At 34.9% G+C, this 15,958-nt stretch overlaps 1 protein-coding gene across 3 annotated transcripts in view; it reads right to left on the reverse strand.

Moving 5' to 3' along the window:
* The window catches only part of LOC124370011 (ubiquitin carboxyl-terminal hydrolase 32), a 142,720-nt gene that overhangs the window by 51,218 nt on the left and 75,544 nt on the right, over window positions 1-15,958 (reverse strand). For 2 of the 3 annotated variants that reach the window (XM_046828285.1, XM_046828287.1), the window contains exons 15-19: window positions 14,720-14,892; window positions 6,675-6,831; window positions 5,722-5,863; window positions 4,168-4,273; window positions 2,074-2,247 (exon numbers count right to left, since the gene is read on the reverse strand). In XM_046828285.1, coding sequence (XP_046684241.1) covers window positions 2,074-2,247; window positions 4,168-4,273; window positions 5,722-5,863; window positions 6,675-6,831; window positions 14,720-14,892 — 752 coding nt within the window. The remainder of the gene's footprint in view (window positions 1-2,073; window positions 2,248-4,167; window positions 4,274-5,721; window positions 5,864-6,674; window positions 6,832-14,719; window positions 14,893-15,958) is intronic. The other variant, XM_046828286.1, reaches the window with a different exon arrangement.

The following is a 15,958-nucleotide window of genomic DNA, read 5'->3' on the forward strand; positions in this document are numbered from 1 at the left end:
AAGAACGTCAACGCAAACTTTTTAAAAGATGAAAGGTTTTTGAACCGCTTTTCCAGAGACCCCCCTCGCATTTACAGTGTAACGGCCACCCACTAAACTGGGTCGAGCCACTAGTTTTAAGTCTTTTTGTCAGGGCCCTTATGGAATGTAGTACTGTAATGGTTTGGTCGATGCCTTAGTAGCTTAATAAGAACAATTAAGATGTTAACAATTTTTGTACTGTTCTTGAGGATGTTTCTTAACGATTTATTTTGTTAGTTAAGTTTGATGTCATTCATGACATGCTACTTGTTGGCTGTGTATATTATAATGGTTTTGTGTTATAGTCGATGTACAAGTGAACTAACTCAGGATAACTCCATTATAATCCATAGTAGGGGTGACTGAGGAAACCGGCCCCGAGTGAAAACCCACGAGGCCTAACCAGGAATGGGGGAGTAGCGTTCAAAATTCACAAAGAAGACTACCACTTTATAATTATTTTAAATTTAATTAGGCTCTACAAAATGTGGTATGTTATCAACTAATATTTTTAATCATTAAAATTAAACCCATCAAACCATAGTTATCCTGGAGTGCTCAACCAGATTAATAGAATGTAGTTGTGTTGTAGTTCAACTTGAAATGTTTAAGTATTTTAGATTAAGTTAGAAGCACTGGTTAGTTCCCTTGTACTACGTATTGCTTTAAATGTGTTACTGGTTAGGTAGTCGTATTTGGGTCATTAGAGATAATGGTTATCTGATGTTAATGACTGGTCTTGAATTAGTATCATAGTATACCATGATATATGTGTTGTAAGCCTGAAATCTTTTGTGTTCAATCATTGAGAAGAGAGCGAGCGATCGGATCGAATTAAAGAATTACGTATCGCGTCTGCATACTTTTTTTTTATTAAAAGAAATTTCTGCCTTTTTAGGGAACTCAATTGTTTATTTAAATTTCATTTAGTTGAGGCTACTGAGTGACAGCTGGCATGGTAATCAATGAACATATACTAAGATTTTCTTGCTAAAGGATAGGACAGAGATCCTCCCCTGCAGATTAGAGACTTTTCTTCTGGCTGCTGGCTGATGGTTCCTCATACTTGGGGACAAGTATGGTTTTAAGGTGGGGGGAGTGTGACGACCCCAGCATATAGTTCTAAGACCAGACCGGTAACATCGTATGCGGTCTTAATCAGCCAATTTAAAATATTAAATCATCAGTAATATATTTTATTTTTATTCAGCATAACATTTAATTGTAGTAACGAGTAATGAATATATGCAGCCAGACTTATTAGGTTAAGCAGTGCAGGTGGAGAAGATATATATTTTAATTCAGCACATGAATTGTAAGTCCAAGTCTGTCAGCAGTAAGCCTGGTAATTTTCCATACCCAGAGCAGCTGCGCAGTTACTGGGTGGTAAACAGGCAGGAATTTGCTGAGGTAGCGTCTGGAACAACGCTGCTCCCTGGAGTTCGTTGTTCTGAGTCGCAGTCGTGCCAGGGTTTTGAACGCGTCAAGCTCGCGTGAAATCGCTCTCTCGCTCTCTCTCCCGTTCTAAATTTGTAATTGTTCAACTGATTCTAAATTATGCAATAAAATTCAAATTGTTTTCGCAATAAACTAAATTGTTTTATTTGGCCAACCGAGGAGAGAATTTTTATTACAGCAACCTGGGCTAGTTTCCATCACCGTGTCCGAATTAGAACCCGAGAACTTTTTAAATTAAATTACGTGTGGTCGTCACGCCACAACAGGACATTGGTGGTAAAGCTGTGATTATATGTTCTGTCAATAGGAGCCAGCAACGTACAGCAATGTTACTTTGAACATTTAACGGTTGAAATAATAAGTAGGAACGTGACTTGACTACGTAAACAGCTGTAACATTGATTATTTGAACAATCCCATGATGGATGGTTAAAACCGTCCTTACCCTTTATGGATCAAATGGTTATAACCGTCAGAACTCGTTTTGGAACCAATTTCAGCTACTACCCAACAGGTTAAAACGTAAGTTTAGAATTTAGCTTATACTATGTTTCAATCCCAAAGTTAGGTAGCTATAAATGAGTGTTAGAGTACCTCTTGAGCCACACTGACATCACAGCGTCCGTCACTGTCGTTGAGTTCCACATAAGGCTTGTCGTGAACACGGTTCAGATCCTCGTGCAGACCATCCAGCAGGAAAGCCAACAGCTCCTGGGAGTCGTGCTGCTGGGAGCCATTGAAGCGAGGAGCGTACTTGCCTATAGTCCACTGAAAACAAACAATACCACATCAGTATTCATAATTATGTATTGCAATCAAAGATGGTAAAAGAGGTGAAAGGGCCCAAATGTAACCACAAGAATAAAACACGTCTTTAAATCACTTTAATTCTTTTAATTTTGCCCATTTAATTATCATGACTGCAAAATAGTTTTTAAATTAACTGTAAGAATTTACACTTTATAAAATGTTATTTTAATCATTCATACAAGACAGAGTGTATTCAGGTTAAAGTGTTAGAGAGGGCTTCTTAGCCCTAACTTCGCCTGGTAAAACAAGACATTCTTTGCTTTTGCTTTTGCATTCATTTCACATGTATTTTTTATTCATCAACTTTGAAATACTTATGAATATTAAGTTTTTGATATTTTAACCCTCTCCCGCTCGCAAGGCATGAATCGGCACGGCCGCCACATAGCCACTGCAGCTTAAATGGCACAGATCGGCACACACTGCTTTATCTACTAGAGCCGATAAGTGCTGCTCTCGAGTAGCAACATGTTGTACTACTACGGGTTGTTTGCTATCAGGAGACCATTCACTTTACTTTTACAGTAGATTTATTACATTATTTTGCTATTTGTATTAGTTGTGCGGAAACAATGGCGAGTTGTAGTCGTACACTTCGTGACAGTGAAATCGATCTCGTTATTAGTAGTGATTGCGACGATTCAAGTGAATGTAGTGATGTAACAGAGCCTTGTGAAATGGTTGGTGGCATTGAGAATGTAGTTCGGAGTGATCACAGTGGCAGTGACGGCGAGCCAGACAATGACCTTCACCAAGTAACTGCGCAACAAACAATCCCGCGCCACCGGCGCCCAGCTGTACGTGTGCCCCCTCCCTGGTCTCGTACAGTCAACTTCATTGAACCAATATATAGTAAAATAATTAATATATATAATTATAGTTAACTACAATGACAGAACGTGTGTAAGTTGAGGCGCCGCGTATTTTTACCGAGCGCGACTGGCAGAGCGAATTAATTGAGGTTAGAAGCACCGTAAGCGCCTGGAAACAATGTGAGCGGGAGAGGGTTAAAGTAAATATATTTTTTAAATTTTTCATATAATTCCTTTAACGCTTAAAATTGAGAATGCAAGCTCAAACAAATTCGTTGGATTTTAGATATGACTAAAATTTTAACTGTGTCCACACTTTTAGTTAGCTAACATTGTTTTGGTTAATTTAAGTGAAATATTATGAAAGTGTTACATAAAGTAGGCAGAGTTGGGAGGTAAACCTTAGCAACTATGAAAGAATATTTTCCACTTCCAGATGTATCTGAAAATCTGCTTTGACAACTCAGCAGATAGCATTGCTGTTATGTGTCTTCAACAGATACATAACAATTTGCTGAGACTTATGAATTCTTTTATTTTAAAGCCATAGTTGACAATGGAAAAGTTGTTTAAGGGTTTTAAACACAACCCTTATGTTATAAAGTATGACTTTTAAGTGTTCACCATGTTATTCTTGGTTTGTGAAAATTAATGTAAGCTAAACTTTATGTCTTACAATGTTTGATACTTGAAAAGGACAGACACTACTTTCTCAAATCATAGTATTTCAGTTTTTCTTCAGACATAATGATGACAAATGTTCGGAAACCTGTTATTCTCTCAAATCATGCATTATCAGTAATGAGCTTTGAAAATAGAACCTCTGTAATAATGATTTTCAACTACTAACAAGCAATTAAATAATGAAAAGGCACATTTTACAGAACAGTAACAATATTTCATACTATGTAATTAACATTAAAAATACTACAATTTGGTAAACATTTATGTTAAATTACATCAATTTCTTGAATCAAAAAGTTGTTGGATTTTCACCGAAAATTTAACTTAGGGAAGAAAGGTTAGTGCCAAATTTGAAGGATGTGCACGTGCAAGACTTTCTTACCCTGAGTTTGAGAGGAGCCACGGTCTTCGACGAGCCACTCCATATCTCATGTATAAGATCTCCGTACCGTTTGGCTATATGACCCTTCATTCCCAAAGGATTTGTCCTGTCGAAGGTAACACAACATAAATAAACGTCTTCACTGAAAGCATTTTTTTAAATACTACTTTATTTTACAAGACAACTTGTGTCAAAACTAATTAACAAAACATACAAGCACAATAAAATATACAAACAACAGAGCTATATACTAAGCAAAAGCCAATATGAAGAAAAAAAATTAATTAACTTTCTGTTTAAATACTAAAACTTTTCGGGTTAACAGCAGGTGGCAAAGACATCTTGGGTCCAAAGTTACAAAACTGTTTTTCTCAAGCAATAATTGTGGCACCTAAAAAGGCCAATCTGCTGAGAAGTGCACTCATTTACCTCACTTTCGTATTAAGTTTTTGTAAATAAATTAAAGGTTTTTCTTTTCTCACTGAGTACAAAGGGTCTCAAAATCCCAATTCAAAAACACTCCTTGACTCAGAACTTCTTAGACTAAGCACAAAATGCACTGATGTGGTCAAATTTTTGATTGAATATGAATTTCACATCAATTCTTTGCAATTCAGAGAAGAGTAATATTTCCTGGGTCAGGCTGTTCCTAAACATTAGCAGAACATAATAAACTACCAGGAGAATCATAACTTATACAATGTTTAATATGGCAGCCACAGGTGAAATCTTCCCAACCAACATGAATTCTGTATATAGCTGGAATATTGGAACATAAGCTGTTGCCAGTTACACACATATGGAAAATTACTGATCTCGCCTCAACATCTTTCACAATAAACAAAGATGATCAGTTGTTACCATAAGTACATTCATCTGTTTTGCAGACAATGTGTAAATACATCCATCTGTTTTGCAGATAACGTGTAAATACATTTGTCTGTTTTGCAGACAAAATTTAAATACATTTATCTGTTTTACAGACAACATATAAATATATTCGTCTGTTTTGCAGACAATGTGTAAATACATTTATCTGTTTTACAGACAACATATAAATATATTCGTCTGTTTTGCAGATAACGTGTAAATACATTTGTCTGTTTTGCAGACAAAATTTAAATACATTTATCTGTTTTACAGACAACATATAAATATATTCGTCTATTTTGCAGACAATGTGTAAATACATTCATCTGTTTTGCAGACAACGTATAAATACATTTTTCTATTTTGCAGACAATGTGTAAATACATTCATCTGTTTTGCAGACAATGTGTAAATACATTTGTCTGTTTTGCATACAAAATTTAAGTGTTTAAGTGTTACTGATTTCTTGTTTCACTGAACGATGGCAAATGTCCGGAAAAATCCTGTTTCCTTCACAAATTTAAATACATTTATCTGTTTTACAGACAACATATAAATACATTCTTCTATTTTGCAGTGAATAACATGTTACTACATCCTCTGTCTGTCAGGGTGGAACACTGCTGTGCTTACTGATGTAGAGAAAAGCAAACAAACTATGTGAAAGGTGACTGAACAAATTACCTGTTAAGCTCGTAGAGATGAAAATTTTTGATGAAGTAACGAGTCAGTATACGAGTGTTGCTGACACATTGCAGAGCCGAGTTCATAAAGCAAGTGTTGCCTAGATTGTTGAGTCCTGTTGCACCTTTCTCTGTTGCCACCTCTGCAAGCCAGACAGACACTAGACGTTACTTTCTTTCTTGTTTTCTTTGATTACACGTGTTACTGTAAGAATCTGATAAGCATATACAGATAATCACACTAAGAGTGGTGCGGAATGTTTCCTAAATTCAACAGTGGTTTGGAATAAAGTCGGTTTGTGACATTTTTTTCACTCAAGTAGTGCATATTTGAACAGTAAGATTTTATGTTCATTTACATATAATTTATGGTGTTTAAACAGAGATTTTACATTGATTGTCTGTTGTCTCCCAAAGGTGTCCTGGAAGAACCATATTATCATCCACTTATGTATAGAGAGAAAGAGAGAGCAATGTATTTTAAATAAAAAAAAATGTTCATCACTATTTAATGGTACAAGAAAATTGTGTTTAGGTAGTGAACAACTTAAATCAACATCAGACTCCCCCAACAACATATAGAAATATGTCCTACAAAATTTTAGCTAAACACGAACAAAGCATGTAAATAAAACAAGAGGGCGATGTAAATGTTTGGTATACCTATGAAGGATATTGAACATCTTGTAGCAGATTTACTTAGAAATTGTATCAACAAATATTTTATAAATGTTGAATACCAGCTTTCTTACCTTAAGAAACAACTCTTAAGATGATAAAATATTAAAAAGCAGATTAGTGAAGTTTTTAAATCAGATTAATAATTGAAAACCATGATACTTCTTATGAAATATAAGAACAGAATTTAGTTAATAAATATTTTTTTAATCAATTAAGGATTACTGTAATGAGATTCAAGATGGGGAATGTTCGGGAGGAGAAAGTCTCACTTACGCTGTTTGACTCTATCACTAGGGGGAATCGCCAGAGAACCAATCTCTTCGGGCCATGTCAGATCCTTGTTCCGCACCTCAATTAGAAGTTGGTCCTCATCGCACACCCCCAACTCCTCTAGTGTTGCTTCTTCCTCTTCAATAAGCACCATGTTATTCTGTGTAAGTGGTTATACATTAACTTTGTTATCAAACTACATTAATAACAGAACTATTGTGTATGTGGCGTGTTTTTTAAGTAAGTACTATTTGAAATTCCCCCGCTGCAGCGCTACCATAGGTATCCCGTGATTTCGCACTGTCTACCTTTATCTGTTAGCATAGACTCAATTACGGCAAAAATCTATAGTTTTACATCTGTTAATGCATATTTTAAATGCACCCATCAATTGAGAATCATACCGACTGTGAAGTACGTGCTGCTATTTATTTTCTTGGTGCAAGAGTCGTAAAAGGAATTTAATTTCACCGACAGAATTGTGAAGTGTATGGACAAACATTACGAGTGATGGAATGGCATTCAAATGGATAATGACTTTAAAAGATTACCCAGTAGGAATCACATCTGACTGGTTTATACCTTCCAGTTGAACCTACCACTGGGCACAGCAAAACCCGATGTGTCACTTAAATCTGTACAACTTTATGGATGTCCAGGAGCGGCACATCACTAACTGAAAATGTTGAGATTCTGGGGCACAAGGGTAATTCAATAGGTCTAGTCTACTGTGGGAGATGACTGCTGGAGTTAATGGGGTTCATTCCCTAAGTATCAGAGGTTCTTGCTAGCCTCAACAAGGGTGTGCCACCCCCTGTCAGCTTTGACTGGAGAGGCTGGTTCAGAGCTAGCCTCCCCTTTTCCCAGGGGAACATGACTGAGATTAAAGCTCTAATTCTTTCTCATGGATCTCAATATGAGGTGGCCCCTACCCTCTAACCTTACCCATCCTGAATATCCTGTCACTCCAAAAGCAGCACTAAGGTTCTTATAGGACTAATTGCAATTTATAAGCTTCTTTTCCTAAGCAAACAAAAGAAAAGTTTTAAAAGATGGCAAAAAAAATGTTCATGATGAGAAATGAAGTGGACAACCCTCAATGATCCCCTACGAATCGGTGGAGAAAGTTAATGATGAAGCGATAATGAACAGACATTTCACAAATTCTTCATCGTCAGAAGTTTCAAGAATTGTTCTCTATGACATTTTTATAAAGAAATATATTTTATATTTGCCTGTATGACAGTGTCCATCTAAATGGGACAAAACGAACTCAGATCATATTACAGCATTTTTCTAGGAACAATTTGTCACCCCCTAATACCCCAATTTAGCACCCATTTGCTACCATTTGTTATCTATCAGAAGAAGCATTCTGAAGGCCGGCACTGCACTGACAACAATAGCGTAAAAATGGTTGCACTCAGTTATTGTTAAATTAGGCGGCAAACTTCTATGAAGACAGTAAACAAAAGGTTGTTTTTATATATGATAAGTGCCTTAATATTGATGGCAGTTATGTAAGAAAGTAGATCAAAGTGTGGGATTTCACATCAAAATAAATTGTTACAAAAGGTTTTGATTTTTGTATATATCAGTGTGCTTGATCAGTCAGATGAATTGGACACAGATGCTCAATTGACATCAGCAGTGCAACATGGCGGTAAACGTCTTCAACCAGCAAGACAAGTAAAAAAAGTTGCTCAACAAACAGATGTTTCCCTCATACCGGTGGCTCGTCACGGTGGAACGGTGGTTCTGGGTCAGAAGCAGACGAAGCAGTTAAACTCTGATGATCTTATGGAACAACAACAAAGTCATGGAGGAAAACACATAACCTCAAATATGGAACGTAGTGAACGTGAGTTTCAAGAACCAAGGTACAATAGAAATATGGCCAAGAAGGTTGGTGGAATTAAGAAGTCTAAAGTTTCAAGGCATATTCCAATTATTGGGACAAATGTTTCCCGAAAAATAAAAGCAGTTGACAAGATGAAGTGGCTATTCATCTCTAGACTTTCGCCTGAAGTGGAAAAAGAAGATTTAGTAGTTTTCTTGAGAGATTGTTTTGGTCAAGATATAGTCTGTACCGAATGGAAAACCAATTATGACACTTACAAATCCTTCAAGATTGGACTGCCTGAGTGTGAAGTGGAAAATGCTTTAAAGCCTGATGTGTGGCCCCAAGGAGCCTTGGTGAAAATGTTCAAATTAAATCGAAAGCCTAAAAGTGGTGGTTTTTTAGGAAAAAATCCAATGTCACAAAACCAAGACTAGGCCTAGTTCAACATGAGGTGAACGACTCAGATATCCTTGAAATATACTCTGAGCCTAGGCCTAGGCCTACAGTCCAAAACGTCAGGCTATTGTCGGCTAACACCCAGTCCCTACTGGACAAACTACCCGAATTGGAGCTTATTTTGTCTATAAACAATTATCTTGCTCTCTGTTTTTGTGAACACTGGTGTAATCTCCAAAATCAAGATTTAGCTGTCCTGGAAGGGTATAATTGTATTACAATGTTTTGTAGGACAAAGCAAATCAGAGGTGGTGTTGCAATCTACCTGAAAAATGAAATAGTATTTCAAGTGTTAGATGTCTCTGATCTCTGTTGTGAGTGCCACTTTGAAGTAGTTGCTGCTATTATAAACATCCACCAAAAATGTATTTTAATCTCTGTTTACCGCACACCTGATGGAGATCACAGTATTTTCCTAGATAACTTTGACAAACTTCTATTTTCACTGCTAAAATACAATCTTCCTATTATTGTTTGTGGGGATTATAATATTGATGTCAATGACACTGATATTTTTACCTTACAGTTTTTGAATGTTTTACGATCAGCTGACTGTCATTATTTAAATAACGAACCAACTCGAGGATTGGCATGCTTAGATAATGCAATAACAAATATAAGTAGAGGCTACATTTCCACCAAAGTATTAAGACCTCCATTATCTGACCACTGTGCCTTGGACATTACTTTTAGGCTAAATTCTCCCTCTATTTATTTCAGAAGGTACAAAAACCGACGTACTGTTTAAACGCTGTTTTGCTGAAAGAAACATTATTGAATTTAATCAGTTTCTTGCTGATGTTGACTGGAATACTGTGTTTGCCAACTCCTCTGATGATTGCCTGTTTGATACTTTTATTTCATATTTCCTGGAAGGTATGGATAAATGCTTTCCTTTTAGGACTTATATAGAAAAGAGGGCTCAACAAACATCAAGACGTAAGCATGTTACATGGTTTTCACAGCTTCATCAAAAACTTAAAGAAGATGTACTCAATTTACATGTGAATTACTTGTGGTCTTGTAGGTATGGTCTATTCAGGGATGAAACAAAGAGACTATATACCGAAGCAAAAAATATATATAAAAGGGAGATTAAAAAGGCAAAGCTGGAGGCCAATGCTAGCTATATAAATGCTTCTTCCAATAAATGCTAAGCTGCTTGGAAGGTTGTGAATGCAGCAAGGGGCACTTCATCACCATCTGCTCAGCATGATATATCACCAGATGAGTTCAACAACTATTTCATCGATGCTGTAGCTGCAATACAAGATGAGATTGAGTCCTCAGTTGATGCGTCCTTGGATCTTCTCTCAAACCACCCTCTGCCTGATGTCATCTATAAATGGAAGCTTGTGTCAAGTGAAAATGTCTTATCTCTCATTAATAGCATAAAAAAAGAGCAGTGTAAAGATATCTATGATATCAGTGGTGGCCTGTTAAAGAAAGTGTTACCGTGTGTTGTGGAGCCCCTAACAACTTGTGTCAACGATTGTCTGGTTAAAGGTGTTTTTCCTCAAGCTCTAAAAGTTTCTAAGGTGGTCCCTATATTTAAGAAGGGTGAAAGGTCATCTCCTAGTAGCTACAGACCGATTTCTGTTGTGCCAATTTTTTCAAAAATGTTAGAAACAGTGATGAAGCACCAGGTGAGTGATTTTTTTGAGTTGCACTCTCTTTTTTCAAATTCTCAATTTGGTTTTCGAGAAGGTAGGTCAACTGTGGATGCAGTGGAGGGTCTTGTGGTATCTGTATTGGAGGGTTTTGAAACTCACTGTAGCACTTTAGCAACCTTGTGCGATCTCACAAAGGCGTTTGACTGTGTTCCACACGAGACTCTTCTCAAAAAATTACATTATTACGGCATAAGTGGTGTGGAGCTAAATCTTTTTCAGTCTTTTTTAAGCAGTCGCACTCAGAGAGTTTGTATTGGCAGCAAACTGTCTGAAATAGTAGATATAAATTGCGGAGTACCACAGGGATCGGTCTTGGGCCCTTTTTTGTTTCTTGTACATATAAATGATTTGCCTGCAAATGTTAATTGTAATTCTGTTGTATTTGCCGATGACTCAACTTTTTTCTGTAGAAACAAGCTAGAGATGTTATCTGGTATAATGGATAATTATATTACTGAAAGTTCCATTTGGTTTCAGTCTAACGGTCTTATGCTAAACCAGTCTAAGACACAATCTATAATTTTTAGTTTATAGACAATAGACAATAGACAATAGACAAGTTTCTGTATTGACATATTCTTAAAGAATAGTAATAGAGTCACATATTACAAAAAGTTAGCTTATGATGAAACAAAGTCAAGGTTTTTGTAGTCTCCATTCTCCATTGCAGGCGTTCAGGAACTCATCCAGTGTATAAAAAGGTTGATTTACTAGGAGGTTATGCAGTCTTCCTTGTAGGGCATTCCTCTTCAATCCTTTCATTGTATCTGGTAGAGCATTCCACAATTTCCGGCCGATGTAGGATGGCTTTTCCTCAAAGATTGCTGTGCGATGTGGGGGCAGAACATAGTTAGTTGCATGAGGAGTATTGTACGAGTGGAAGTCTTTCCCTGTTTGAAGACTCAGACTATGAGCATGTAGAATAACTTCTTGAATGTACAGAGCAGTGATAGTCTTTATGCCAAGGGCTTGGAAGGCTTGCCTGCAGCTTTGTTGAGGTTCAAGGTCAGCAAGGATTCTGATGGCTTTTTTCTGTAGGATGAGCACCCTGTTGAGGTTCCCAGCAGAGGACCCACCCCATGTAATCGTGAAACTGACTTAGGCTTTAAGATTAATGATAGTGTCAAATTATTAGGTATAACCTTAGATTCTAAATTAGCTTGGAATGCCCATGTAAATAATGTTTTTGTCAAGCTCTCCAGAGTAATTTATTTACTTAGACAAATTAGAAAGCTTGTCCCAAAACAATATGTAATTAATGCATACTATGCTTTTTTTAATAGTATAATTTCTTATGGTATTATTCTTTGGGGAAACTGCAGTGATGTACAGAGAATCTTAATTCTACAAAAGAAAGCTTTAAGAATTTTAACAAACTCTCCTTATAGGGCACATTGCAAACCTCTTTTTGTTCAAGAAGGTATTCTTACTGTGATAAATCTGTATATATTTGTTTGTTTATGTAATGTTAAGAATAACTTGCAGGACTATTACACGAGGAATGAATTTCATCATTACCATACTAGATTTAATGCACTGTTAGATTTACCATATGTTAGGTTAGCAAAAACTCAAGCATCACATAAAGTTATAAGCATCAAATTTTTTAATAGATTACCTTCTAGTGCCCGATCTGTGCCTATAAGTAGATTTAAAAGAGTGTTATATGCCTGGTTAAAAGAAAACCCATTTTATCATGTACAAGAATTTTTTAATATGCCTGACATTGATGTTATTTTTTAAGTCTATATGTTATGTGTCTCTTAAAGTTTTATTGCTACATGTTGTGTTTTTAAAGTAGTCTAGTCATTGTATTTTATACGAAAAGGTATTAATCATAACTTAGGCTGTGACGATGTCTATTGCACTGTTTCTTGTGTTAAATGACAAATAAATTTTCTGATTTCTGATTCTGATTCTGATTTCTATCAAAACAATACTTACTTAAAAAATATGTCTTGTATAAATAACATCTCAACATTAATTCTGGACAGATTATATAGATTAGTCAATTTTTTAACAAACTTATAAAACACTTTTAATATATTGTATTGTGGAATCTAGCAAAGGACATGCAAACCAGGAGTTTAGTTACAGCACTTTTACCTTACCACTTGGGTAACACAAACTGTGGATTGAGTTGTAACAACTACCTCTAGTATATCTAGTTTTCTTAGTTCATTCCAGATTCATTTATGGAATTGAACTCTGGGGAGGAGCAAATGATTGTGTATTAAAGCCGGTTGAGTAACATAAAATTATCTTATAAGAATAATATCATATAAAGCAAAACGTGAGTGTTCTTTGCCCCTTTTCAAAACTTTAAAAATTCTCCCCCTAAGTACCTATTTGTCTTTAAAGTACTTAAAGTGTTCTACAAAAGAAGCGGTAATCTTAGTTCTAAACAATTTCAGTATTACACAAGAACCTCTACTCAAGGTGATTACATAAGACCAAAAGTCAAAAAAATTATTTTCAGAACATCTTTTTCATTTCTAGGCCCAAAATTTTTTAATAATGTTCCTAATTCTGTAAAAAAAAAAAAAAACAAAAAAAAAAACTATTTCAAATAAGTTAAAAATGTGGCTTTTAGAAAAAGAAAAAGCCAAAATAAGTTACTTGCTTGAGGTTATTGGTTAGTCAGATAGCTTCTTTTAATGCCAATTGAAAATATATTTTTTTATTTTGTATTTGTAAATATGTACATAATTCATTTACTTAATTTTCTTATATTTAAGTAACTTTATTATTTCTAGTATTTTCACTTTTGCTTGAATTGTTGTGTTAGGTATGTGTTTTTGTCAAGAAAAGAGAAATTGTAATTTTTCACATTTAATTAAATTAAGAACGCTACAGTGTGAACTGCAAGTTTTTAAGTTGACAATTATCGACTGTACAAAAATTATGTTACTTGTGTTATGTTACTTACAGTTGTGCTAGCCATAGGTATTTAATATTATGGCTAGTAATTCCAGGCAAATGTCTATAATAGTTTAACTCATTAGCCTACTTCGACGAGACCATCTCGCCGCTAGCGCTATGCACGGTAAAATACTCTGACGAAACCATCTCGCCACCAAGTAGTTCGCCTATTTCTCACAAGATGTCAGCACCATTCAGTCCTAACTTCGTTTCTGTGTTCTATGCAATAATGGGAATTGAATAATTTAACTTTACAGCTTGGCAACACTGCAGTTGGGGAAGGGGAACATAAACAGACGATCGGAACAAGTAAACAGCTGACTCGAGTAAACAAACTAAGCGTGTGTACAATGGCGCGGCATGGAGCTTTACGTAGTAGTGAAATTGATCGTTATATTGACAATGACGGATTTATTTTAAGTGAATCTGATGATGAAATCGGTTCTAATCATGTGGAAGAAGAGTGGAGGATTGATGGTGATGAAGAATTCAGCGACGGTGAGTCTGACAATGCCCTCTCAGATATTGATTTTGAAGAGATGGACGTAGGCCTAAACAATGCCGATGATCCTATGAATGATTTACATTTACAGAATGTTGAAGACGTTATTAGCAGTGTGGCTTCTGGTGTAACTGGATTATGGAATTTTCCAATATGGAATGACAAGCCAAACGAACCTAAAAATATTGTGTTTTTAGGCAATCAGGTAGGAGTAAATATTCTAAATAATAATTGTATAATAATATTATAATAATTGTATAATAATTCGAAATAATAATAATAAATAATTGTCAGTAAAAAATAAAAAGTGTTTATTTTGTAATTAACATAAAATTAACACAAATTAACAAAATTTAAAAAATTTACATTAACTTTTTAATTTTTTTTGTGAAAAATATAGTTTAGGATGCTTTTATTAAATATCCCAAGTTTTATTAAAATCTAAACAGTACAACTAGAGTAATGGAATTTTAAGTAAAATTCTCCATTTTGGGCCAAATTAATTGGATTTACTGTGGAGTTGAGAGGCTGGAAATACTAGTAGGCCAATGGGTTAATTGTAAACTACTGGAGGAATAAATATTTCTTATTCTTATTCTCTCTGATACAGTTTACAAGAACGTAACAAAACTGTGTGACCCTGTTAATTTACCTCATCATGGCAGAGCCAAAGACGAATGTCGTCCATCCGCAAGTGTAGCCTCTCACACAGAAAGTCGTAGACCTGGTGGACAGTGGCCAAGCGACTAAAGGTGGCCAAGTACGCCAGGTATCGCTTGGGTGGGGTGGGCAGGTTGGACACATATGGATACCCCGTCGTGCCTACTGTCACACAACAATACATACTCTTAAAGATTACCAATAATTTATGGGTATCTGAAAAGCATAACGTTAAACAATTTTTTACCGTTTTTTAAATAGTACTGTATGTAATGATTATCCTTTCATACTATAGCAAATTACAAATATACTATAAATCATACATGTCCTTAATTTAAGATACATTTTTTTAATATATATTCAAGTACTAGTTTGAAAGTCCTTACAATTTTTTAAATTAAAGTGTTTTTTTTTTTTTAATTTGGTAGTTTTTCAAATAGACTTATTAAAATGAACTATAAAGACAATTGTCATAGACAAAATCCTTCTAAAATTTGGAATAAAGAAAAAAGGATGTTAAAATATAGTAGTTAGAAATATTTTGCACTTCAAAAAAGGTTAATTAACTACTAAAATATATGTTCATGTCTTTATTATGTGATGTGTAATATAAATTATGTATTCTAAAAATTAACTATATGCAAAATGTTTTCAGTGCAGAAAATGTTTGGTGCAAAATTGTACCAATTTAAACTTCAATTGAATATGTACCATTTACATTTGATATTTATTAACCAAATGAAAAATTGTTTGACTTGCTAATGGTCACCAATGCAAGAGGCAGCCGTGTTCATTGATGCTTCACTTAGTCATCTTGTCATAATTGTAATACGCTAGCAAGGCCATTAGGAACAGGAGTATGTAAACCAACTATACACTATTTTAGTACATTTAATTTGACCTACATAAACAGATTTTATAAGTGAATAAAGGGCATAATTATGTAAATAATTAGATTTGATACTACGAATCTCTGTTTGAAATCTATTAATGGTCTATCCAGTGTTTAGCTGGCAGAAGTAGTGATGGTAGAATTGAATACTTTAAAAGAATCGAATACTGTGTATTCAAAAACACCCTTGTATTTGAATACTTTATACAAAACATCAACTCTTACAAAACAAATTTGTTCTTAATTATTATTAATTTTCAGATATGTTTACAATAGTAACCTATTCTATTGTTAAAACTTTTAATGTTAAAATTAATATGATTAAACATTACTAACGAT

The sequence above is a fragment of the Homalodisca vitripennis genome, chromosome X (assembly GCF_021130785.1).
Source record: "Homalodisca vitripennis isolate AUS2020 chromosome X, UT_GWSS_2.1, whole genome shotgun sequence".
NCBI lineage: Eukaryota > Metazoa > Arthropoda > Insecta > Hemiptera > Cicadellidae > Homalodisca > Homalodisca vitripennis.